At 38.5% G+C, this 11,801-nt stretch overlaps 1 protein-coding gene across 1 annotated transcript; it reads right to left on the bottom strand.

Moving 5' to 3' along the window:
• Positions 1-349: 349 nt before the first annotated feature.
• On the bottom strand, positions 350-8,087 carry cibar1 (CBY1 interacting BAR domain containing 1). Its single transcript, XM_083926022.1, has 8 exons — positions 7,974-8,087; positions 7,084-7,318; positions 6,912-6,980; positions 5,629-5,730; positions 3,498-3,602; positions 3,099-3,212; positions 1,662-1,781; positions 350-696 (listed from the first exon to the last, which is right to left on the bottom strand). The coding sequence occupies exons 1-8, from the start codon at positions 8,000-8,002 to the stop codon at positions 571-573; spliced, it is 900 nt and encodes a 299-aa protein (XP_083782148.1). The 5' UTR covers positions 8,003-8,087; the 3' UTR covers positions 350-570.
• Positions 8,088-11,801: the final 3,714 nt, after the last annotated feature.

The following is an 11,801-nucleotide window of genomic DNA, read 5'->3' as shown; positions in this document are numbered from 1 at the left end:
TAACAGACAAGAGTGCTGCAAAATGTCCTCAGCTTCAGTTGTACAACTTTTGCATGTCTGTGGAAGATATGAGTCACTTTCATCTGCAGTTGCCATGTAACTACTGTCACTTAGGCTGATTCACACTCCGAAGAATTTCTAAAATAACAATCAACCTCTTTGCTGCCATTTCTATGCAAAATAACTGAGGGTACACCATGTACTTATAATAGACTGGCAATTCACTGGAACAACGCAAAATGTGAAAACAGATTTTTTTTAATTCATAAAGATCAATAACATGGTTCAGTAAAATGCACTGGTTGTTCCAGTACAACTGAATATGTAATGTACATCTCGACATGTTATTATAAAAATATATAAGACAATAATTGGCTGAAATTTCAAAGATGCATGTGAGTTAAAGACTACATGTTTGTTTACAAAGCATCACACAACTATTACACACTTGCACTACAATACTGCTCAGACCACCTGTGTGAGACGATTTTGGCAATGACAGCATTTCTAATACCCCTTATGATATCCTTTTTTGCTCTATACAGACAAACACAAAATAAGACAAAAACTTTAATGTTCTTCATCTGTGTCCTCTTCGTCCTCGTCTTCCTCCTCTTCTTCAGATTCATCTTCATCCTCTTCGTCGTCCTCTTCCTCCTCCTCTCTTCTTGTCTGCCGACTGCAACCTCTTTGTTGCTGTGACAACAAATAAACAGGCACTATGCTTCTTAAACACTTAGCAGACATTTATCAAGCAGACTTTTTGCTTCCACAGATTTTCAGTTTTCTTCTGAACGTTTCTGATCTTCACTGAACACACCTAATATGCACCATACTGTATACCTCATACCTATAATACTCTATGAACATAAATATGTCTCAGGTTGAATGGCTGCCAAGTTCATATCATGCCATGTGTAATCTATGAATGTTATACTTTCTTTAGCAGTTTTCTGCTGGAGTTTTTTTCCAGCATGTAAACCGGTTCTGCGATCCACCTTTCTAGCTGTGCTGTTTGCCAGACTACAACTGTGTGTGCTGTTTAGCTGTGCAACACAATCATAGAATAAAGGTATGACCTCAAATTATGATGCAAGATGCATTTGAGGCACATTCTAATGACGTGCAAACTGCAATCTGCAATCAGCCTCTAACAGCTACAATCAGAATATCTCTAGATACAAGATACAACGTCTGAGCGCACCCTATGACGCCTTTGGAAAACTGTTCTTCAAAGATATCAAAGGGCACTTCTCATTTAGTGAGAAAGTGACTGGCTGTTCTGATATTTACAAGGCAATCTATGAATTCACAAGTTAGTTCAGTACCACTGTTAAGATGCTGGGGTAAACTTTGAATGTGGGAGGAAATGCATGATGTTCCTGGCATGCAATGACATGTGTGGAGACTTAAAGTGAATGATGGCTGGGGTGATGCTGCGTATAAACTTTGGCATAACTGATAAGATTGAGAGTTATCGAGCATGAACCTCGACTGGTATGAAGAAGGCTACTGGGATTTTTTTTTTTCATTTCATCATCACAGTGAAACTTAGGCAACTGTCAAAGATTTTAAAAAAAGCAATGCCAAAACAGAAACTGGGCTTCTGGGGAAATTTTTAAAGCATCCATGCCACTGACAGATCACTGTCTGTTTCTTACCTGTAAGGTCCCTGATGTACTCAGGAAGGACCCGGTCCGATCGAGGGAGGTTTTGGAATTAGCTCGCACTATGTCTAAGCGTGACTGGTAGTCAGGGGGGTGCAGCGAACTCCTGAACACCTGCCAAAGACAGTATGCGCTATATTTTTCCAAAGATAAACAGGAAAATGGAGGCTATGCCTTACACACACCCTTCGGCAATCTTAATGTGTGCACTGCACATAATAGCAGACTATCATGAATTTAAAAAGACTGTAAAGTAGCCACAGTGTTCACAAACTGAGTGCACATTGTTAATTTAGGGATGTTAAACAATGCTACAGGGATTTCATATATATAAAAGTAAAATAAAAGTCTCTGGAGCAAAAACACACAAACTCAAACACTCAACAACCTGGAATATCCAGCAGATCAACAATTGGCAATCTTTCTTTGATCACACATACACATCAACTCAGAAGGTATGCGTCTGATAAAAAAGCAAACTGCCATTCAAACCACGCCGAAAAGAAATTCCATACTCGTTCAGGATTATCTTCATGCCTGTCATTGTGCCTTTTTCAGATGAATCAATCTCCCATGCTTTGTACTATGAGTCATTGAAAAACCGCCTTGTCTGCGTGAGGAGTTTCGCTTCAATATGAATGGAGGGTAGATGATTCAGAGTAAAAACACACAGATGAGATGGCAAGGGGTGGAGGAAAATAGCACAAGGGCATCTGCATGAGGAACCTTGCTCACGGATTACCACTGATCCTTTAGTTGTTTTTTTTTCACTACAGGCTTTGTGTCTTAAAATAGTAATAGCAAACCTCTCAGACCAAACTGTAAACAGAAGAAAGTAGCTAGCTATGAATTGTGAAGAGTTCACCGCAGATTACTTGAAAGTTACCACATGAGTTAAATGGGTGTGGACTATAGAGTATGAGCAATGAGTTGATGACTAATGGATGCAAAACACCATGATAACTTGGACTTGTTAAATATTACTATTAAGGGAATCAAGTGCACTTTGGGTTACTACTAGGACATTTACATGCTATAATATAAAACAACATTTTTTAAAAATATTATAGCATAACTGACTATACCTGCATTCACCCTCTGAATGAAAACTACAATTGGGCACCTGTCTCTTTAAGCCCCACTCCCAAAAAAAGAGCGTTGAGCGAATGAGCGATTGATCGTTTTGATAATTTCAAAGTATTATTTATAGCCCTCAACCTGCTTTATTATCAAAACAGACATTGAAATCTCACTTTTTACAATATCGGACCTTTAAATATATGTAATTTGTCAGTGACACTCCTATGTTTAAGTCAGGTCAATAATTACACCTTGATTCACATTTTCAAACATTTCTCATGCACAAACACACTAGCAAACACAATTAGAACGACTAAGCCACAGTTAACTTTTGGCGGAGCATCAGCCTACCTCCAGGTCCTCCTCCTCATCCACACTTTGAATACTCTGGTAGGCCAAAGTGTACACCTCCAAGGCCTTAGCATGGAACGACATCTCCACTGTCACAAACTCACCAAAGATTTTCTATGAGGGTAAAAGACATGGATAATGTTTCAGTCCTGAGTAAGCTTTGAAACTATTTAAATGCATCACAACTACCTGGTGGCCACGTGACATGAAAAAGAAATTCTAAAATGACAAAAGAAGAATAGTTTCAAACAACTGAAGGAGGATTAATCGGTGTGGGCAGGTGGTAAAACACATGTGGTTTGTGGTTTTACTTCACTACCACCCACTGCTTCAACAGACATAAATTTCCAACTACTAATACTGTAGTTCTTAGTGGATAGAAAGCTCAGCGCAGCAGACCTTGATGTCCCGGATCTTCTGCTTCTCAAATTCATCTATGGTCTCCTCCAGCTGCCTGGTGGTCCGTGTGGCATCCATGGTGGCTCTCTGGAGCTCACTTTCAGCCTGATGGGAGAATAAGTTAATAAACAAACATGCTACAAAACACATCAGACCAACGCGAGACGTTATTGCTAAGGTTTTTGAGAAAATCTGTGTATAAACATAGAAATTCAACAGTATCCCTTTATGCTTAATTTACTTAGTTAGAAAACGGACACTTGAAACCCGGGCCAATATCATCCAACAGCAGAGCTGCCTCACAATTGCAGTTCCAGTCATGGCTATCGGCACGAGCCCTTTACACATTGAGAAGTACAAGTACAAGTGCTAGTGCGCTCTTTAAACGGGAAGAGAAAGCAGTAGCAATTTGACGCTTGTGTCTCATGCATGCATGCAATTTAACACCTCAACTACACACACATATTGAAAATATTAGCTTTATAAAATGAGCTGCTGCTATTGCTTTAGTTTCCTATAGGTGCTGCAGGTTGGCATGTGTATAGCTGCTGTGACAATAGAGAAACCGCAGAGTATGTGACTTTATAAGTTTGTGAGTGAGTTACAAGTAATTCCTATGGAAGCCCTAAAGGGTCATACATTACATACATTTTGTTTCCTCTGTTTTCCTGTGATAACGAGATAACTTTGATCTGTTTTCTTGTGATAACGAGATAATTTCCCTCCGTTTTCCCGAGATAAGATAATTTTCTTCTGTTAACTAGAAATTTAATTTGATAGATAATGAATGAAACATGATAGGCATAAGATTTTCATCACACCTGACATGTCATGCATTGTAAAGACTTTCATATCTTGAAAAACACTATGGACAACACTGACAGACGATTGCAGTTGATTATTTACTGTTAAAAACTTAAACTGTATATTTATGTGCACATTGTAAAACTCCTCCCTGTACAGGTATTTAAGCTGTTGTAATAAAATATTGTTGACAATAAAGTTTGTTAAAATAAAACAGAAAAATATAATATATAATATAAAGTTAATGAGGACATCAGGCTCACGCACACCTCCGATAAAGCTGAAGCCTTGCTAACCTACTAACGTTAACCACCTTCTTAGATGACACACACTAATGTGAACATTATATATATACATCATATATATATATATAAATCTATTTCAGTCTGTGTCAGATTGAAGAGATATGTAGTGATCGATCTTCTCGTTGCTACACTGAATAATTTTCCTGCAATGATTTAATAGACTACACTATGGTTTTGTTTTCTCCAGATCTCAAATTAATCATCTTGTTGTAATGAGAAAACGTAGACATAATCTTGTTATTATGGGAAAACAGAGGAAATAAAATGATTATAGTGTATGACCCTTTAGGGCTTCTGTACATAACAGTAAATAACCAAATTAAATCATCTTGCAGTGTTGTCTTATGAGGCCTGACAGGTTTGATGGAAATCACGTTTCATTCATTATCTATCAAATGAATTATCTCGCTATCTCAGGAAAAGGGAGGAAATTTATCTTGTTATCATGAGAAAACAGAAGAAGATTATCTCATTATCACGGGAAAATGGAGAATGGAGGGAAAACAATGTATGTATGCATGGCCATTTGGGCTTCTGTACTTTTCCAAGATGTGCTTAACATCTAATAAAGATTAGTGCCAGAAAAAAAAGAAGGAACATATTGGATAATTTCAAAGTAAAAATGAAATGTGTTTCATGTTTGTGGTTACACATCCCCAGTGGTGAGATGCAGATGATATGGGACACACCTGAGACTGAAAGTTTGGTCAAGGAAACCCTGAATTTCTTTTAGCCTGTTGTCTGTGTTTATTCTACTGATGTGAGCTTCACACTGCAATTGGGTACAAATGATTATTACATTAAGTGGAAGATAAATACTGTAAAGTAAAAGCTATTCAATTTAGCCAAGATAACATTTCAAGTGCGTTTCCCTGTTGCAATATACATTAAGATCAACAACAAGGACATTAAGCAGTACCCGAGATGTAGCCTGCACTAAAAAGTATACAGGTGGTTGTTGTTACATTGAAAGCATCTTGTCTGCATGATATTAGAGAATTTGAGAAACAATGCAAGGATACAATGATCTGCCTGTCTGAGGGGTTTCTCTGTCTGGTCCTCTCAAGCTGAGCCATCTGTTTGGCTTCTCTGTCTCTGGCACTCTGAGTCGCCTTTAGATCCTCCTGCATGGATGCACAAGCACAAGTACAAAGTAGTCATTATGAGAATAAACAATGATAGTTGATTATTTATTAATTTGTGTCAGAACATAATCTAACAAACATTTGGTGTATCTCAGCGTTTTAAGATCAAGACCTAAAATGCACCCTGTTGTGCAGGTTTTTGTTTTATCTTTACTGTGGAACAGTTGGTAATGTTTAAGAAATGAAATATTAATGAATGAGATATTGTTTCAGCATTGACAGAAAATTAAATATAGCCAAGTTCACTTTTTAAAAAATGAATAAATAACTTAATTTAGCTGGATCTAATTATATTTTGGAAAGTTACAATAAACCTCAAAGCAGATGGTTTCTTTTAAACAAGCGAAGAAGTGTCTCATGTTTTTTGGCAAATACTTTTGCATACATTCTGGACAGAAGTATTTTAGTAGCAAAAAGATAACTAGAAAAAAAAGATCTTTCTCTTTTGACAGCACTTTGCAACACAAGGTGACTGGACAACACAAAGCAACATGACTCATGTTCTAATTTATAGCAACACTATTTGACAGAGACTCCAAAAGTCACAAAGAAGCAATGGGCTTAATACTGTGTATGCTGACAATGGCACAAAAAAAGACTGACGTGCCAGTCAGATGTTATTTAATAAATACTGCCCTCATGTGGCCATGCAGTGGTAATAACACTGACAGTTAAATGCTCTTTATCTCAAACAGCCCCTAAGCCCCTAGTCTCATTTTGGTAACACAATTGGTGCATCCTTTTTGAGCACATTTAATCTTGAAGTGTGGACTAGATGGAACTGAAACAAAAGTTTGGGACACTATATGGAGAGAGGCCTAGGCAGGAAGATATACAATTTCAAGATCTTTGAGCCACTCGTGCATTTTCTCTTGACATTTTCTATCACTGACAGCTGGAGCGCTATTTGCTGTATTTCTGTATAGCCTTGTTTCAAACATGACATATCCACTAGCAAGAATAAGACAGAAAACTAACATCAGGGCTCTGATAAATTACACAAAAGCAAATATATCTAAAGGTTTTTGCCTTAAAACCTTTCCCCGGTAATATATCTGTATCTCCTTCAGGACTCTTTGTACTAACTGTACCATAATTGTAACGGGAACATAGATTATGAAGCTTTGTCAGTTGGCTTGCTTGGAATCAGCAACACTTACCCTTTTACGTTTCACTACAGCTCCATAGCTTTTTAATGGCTCTATGACTTTGGCTTCAAGTCTTTCCACCTGTAAGGCATAACTTCATGTTAGGTTCTGTTTATAGTGTGGCTGTGAATATGAGATTATGATTGGAGTCAAAGCAGCAGGAAATAAAATACTGTAGTTTTACCTCAGCTTGGCGGTAGTCTTGAATCTTGGCCAGGTGGTCAGCAAATTGTTTCATCCCCCTCTTCAGGTGTGGTGTTTCTGTGTCTGCATACATACCAATTTCCCGAACCAGGACATCTGACTTGTCTCGTAGCCTGGCTGTTTTTCGGACATAAGCAGCAAACAGTTGGCACATCTCTCCGAAATGTTTCTCCACATTGGTGATGTTTTCCTGGATCTTTCTTGTCTGGCTGTCCCTGGAATGTGTGAAGGAAGACATTTACAGCAGTTATCAAATAGTGATTGGGGACGCAAAAGTGCATTTGACCTACGTATTGTGCGAGGAAGAGGTTATAATGTATTTATCTTGTGCAATATAAGTTATACAAGTTTAAAATGATCCAACTATAACTATGTGTGATAACTAACCTGCCATCTTGTGGATATGATGCAGTGTTTTGTTTTCCAGATTCTTTCATCATCATTGATGACACAGACACATAGCCAGCTGAGTAGTAAAACCTATTTATCCATTTATTTAGTAACAGTTACGGTTATTGACCATTTGAGAAAGGGGCATCTTCTAGGGTAACGTTAGCATTTGAGCTTTATTCGGAGGAAAAAATTGGGTTTTAGCGGCTTGTGTCTGATAGAGAAGAATAGAAGTCCGTTTGGGGACCATGAACAGTCTTAGTTCAACTAAAGGCGCCTTGTATTTTCACCTACTAGCTTTATCTTTCACTAATGTAAAGCGTGAAAGCACAAGTTAACCAAGGTTACCACTAGCTAACCTATGATATAACGTTATTCACTTCACTTGCGAGATTGATTTTTGTAAATGCTAACGTTAAGAGCGCGATGCAACTAAGGTTAAGGTTTGAAATATTTTGATGCAGTGTGCCCCATAGTTACCTCGCTCTTGCATCGGGTGTACGGCTCATCTTTGCAGGCAGGAAATTCAATGTAACCACGCAAGTTTATCTGTACCCAGAGTAAACGCTAGCTAACGTTAGTCTTCTCTCCCCAAGCTAGCACGCCAGGGCCGTTTCCATGGAGTCCCCGGAGTTTCCGGTTGAGCAATGCATTTTGGGAGATTGAGTCGTTGGTTGATTTTACTTAAAAAAAAAAATGTACATTCACTTTTCAATTACATCGTCAAAATGTTGGCACAAGTAACAACAAGATTCACAAACAAAAAAGTACCGGAAATGAGTACAATAATACAAAAAATATGTATATAATAATATACAACGTATACATATACATATAAAGTATACACACATTTGAACACAATCATGAACACACACAATGATTTGCATACGATTTTTCTTTTTGTCTACACCCTTTTGCATGTCCTTCAAAACTACTATTTCACTTGTATTGAAGTGTGAAGTTCTTTAGGGGACGAAAATAGTCAGCTCTGAGTTCAAGGTGAGGTATCGCAGTTTGTATTGGTAGTTTTGCGGTTTTGAAATTTTGTGTTTTGTCTACCTCAGTAGCCTACATTTATTCAAGTAACCTACTATACTTAAATGTAAATTAAAGTAAGAGTACTTGAGTATTAGGCTACTGTAGCTTGCTCAAGTTTTCTTACTTTATTCTACTTTATACTTCACCATCACAATTATAAATACACCAGTACGTCAGAGCAAGATATTACACTTTTTTTTAGTTCAAATTCATTGGATGTCTTTAATAGTAGTGGTTTAGCAGATTATACATACAAAACATATAATCAATATATGAGCTGTAGATTAGACAACTGCGCAGTTTAGCAGTCAAACGCACGCTATGTCCACTTTTACCAAATTAATTCCAATATGTTGAAAAACCAATAATAATAATAATAATAATAATAATAATCAAATAATATTATAACGTCTTTAACTGATTATATGTATATATATACTTATACATATATATATATATATATATATATATATCTCAATGATCTTCTTATTCACACACACACACACACACACACACACGTGCACACACACACACACACACACACACACACACACACACACACACACACACACACACACACACACACACACACGTGCACACACACACACACACACACACACACACACACACACACACACACACACACACACACACACACACACGGACACACACACACACAGATACAGTACTGAGGGAGCTACCATGCAAGGGGATGGCCCAACCATCAGAAACAACTGGGGTTCAGTGTCTTGACAGTAGCAGATGGAGATCAACCACCAACCCTGCCTGTTCCGGCTGCTGAGTCACAGGTAAAAAAGTGTAGCTTTTCTAAAGTTAAATTTTACACGATTACAATGTAGTATTGCTAGTAGCCTAAATAGCCTATTTGAATACTTCCTCCATTACTTAGTCTACATCCAAACATGCTGGTTAGAAAGTTCAGATTGTTTCAAGAAGGAGGAGGGGAAGATTGTAAATTCATGAGTTTTCAAGGTTTAGTCAAAGGCAATGCAGAATATAAACGTTTTTAACCTGGATTTAAGGTGGTCAAATTCCTTTTCAATGGCGTTCCATCGCTAGGCAACAGCCTGGGTCCTTGTTCCTGTAAGTTGATTTTATTCACATACAATGCAGCAGAAAATGAGAAAAGACCATCACGGTAATCTAACCTGCTGGAAATTAAATCATGGATTTGTTTATTTAAGTTAAATTCATAAATGATCTTCCGAATGAAAGTTCACACTAAATAACAATATTCCTCCCAAAAAAAGTACTAAAGTCGCAAAAAATAATAGGTAAATAAAAACAAAGCAGAGAGCAAGAGAAAAAAGTGTCTGCACTCTAGCAAAGCATTAAGTAAGTAAATCGAGTTACCAAAACTTTCAAATCAGTTATGAAAAGTGTAATATTTTGTCATGCCTATTAGAGATATTTACCTTAATATCAGACGTCAGTCGATAATCTCCAGGGTTTCTTTTTCCGGGCAGTAGAAGGTGAACATCCCTGCTGGAAAACCCCCCCCCAAATATTTGTCTGCTTTCTATGGCTTCTATAATTCCCCAAATAGATCAAGGTACATTGCCTACATTGCAACAAAGAGCGCCACAAATAGTCCTTTTCAACAACAGCTTGACTGCTTTTGAACTGGTGCCAAGAGCAGACTTTGTGATCAATGAAATGAATGGAGGCCTCATTGTAATTCCCTCCTCTGTGTTTGGGAATGCATGAATGTCACCAGCTGCCACGTCTGCTCCTCTGTGGAAAGTGTCCAAAAACCTTAATTATCACGCTTAATCATCCATGGGATTGAAGCAGGGGAGATCCCACTGTAACAGATTGGCGATGTAAAACACGGTCATTGCATTGAGCTGTGTGCCTGGAATCCCAAGAGTATCTGGTTTATACTCTCTGTTACAGCTGATGCTGGTATAGAACCATTTTTTTTCGTTAATACTTTTGATATAACCTTCCTCTACTGCGATTGATGGGTCATTCTTTTTCTCCTTGATAATTTCATAAAAACACCAAGTCAGGGACGTGTGTATGGAGGAGGTTGATGGCTCAGGGGGAGAATCTGGCAGTTCTGCATCATTTGCAGCAGTTAGTTACAGATGTTTATCTTTCTACAAATATCTCAGTGCATATTTTCCTCTCTGAATTTGTGCATGATTATACAAAACAATTACAGTAAGAAGAGCCTACGGACAAAGCCAAGGTTCTCAGCTTCTTTGGTGTGATTGCATTACTTAACCACATGGTGGCAATCCACTTCCATTTGTCACTTTGATCCCAATAGGAATTTACATGGTTACAGGTGGATTCTGAGCTGTTAGTGACTCCTTCATGTGCATAAAGAATCCACTGAATAACTATCTTCATTGTCGGATGTTTACATTATTCAGGATTCCCTGGCAGTAACCCAAGACTAGATTCAAAATCCCTAAACGTTATAAAAAATATAACAGATGCCTGTCTAGCCGGTGTCCTGCAGGATCTTTGTGTTGAAAGAAGCCCAGGGCTGTTGAGTTATTTGCGTTGGCTTCTGGCAAATGTATTCAGTAGTGGTGGCATCTTTTTAGACGGTGCATCTGACTTTCTTAAAGAACAGATGGTGTTGTTTCCGAACTACCAATTAGCAAGGAGAGGGTAGAAACCACTAGCAGCTATCCCTGCTTCTTTCATGCTCTCTTCTCTCTCTCTCTCTCTCTCTCTCTCTCTCTCTCTCTCTCTCTCTCTCTCTCTCTCTCTCTCTCTCTCTCTCTCTTCCTGTCTTTGTCCCTCTGTGCCCTCTTGTTCTGTCTTCAGCTCTCTCTCTGCCTGACTTTCCCCCTCTGCAGCCCTCTGCTCCACGGCGGCAGCACGGCACTGGAACGATGTGTGGCCTGCTGAACAGATTGGGAGTGACATATGTCAGACGTGGGGGGCTTAGTGGGGCAACTGAGTATGTGTCCCCCCAGCGTGTTTGTGTGTGTGTGTGTGTGTGTGTGTGTGTGTGTGTTTGTGTGTGTGAAGTCCTACGACTTCAGATTCCCCTGTAATAACAAGAGGGAGTCTGTGGGAGGTGTGTGTGTGTGTGTGTGTGTGTGTGTGTGTGTGTGTGTGTGTGTGTGTGTGTGTGTGTGTGTTCAGGGACACTGAGGATTATGAACAGTGTGATATCTTGTTTGCCACTTGGTGCATAAAATGAAATTACAAGCCAAGAGCCAATATCTCATCATGCTGATTTTGGCCTACCTCGCTCTCCTTCCTTCTCATCGCTGCATTCATGTG

The sequence above is a fragment of the Echiichthys vipera genome, assembly GCF_963691815.1.
Source record: "Echiichthys vipera genome assembly, chromosome: 13".
NCBI lineage: Eukaryota > Metazoa > Chordata > Actinopteri > Perciformes > Trachinidae > Echiichthys > Echiichthys vipera.
This window is presented reverse-complemented; position numbering and strand designations above follow the sequence as displayed.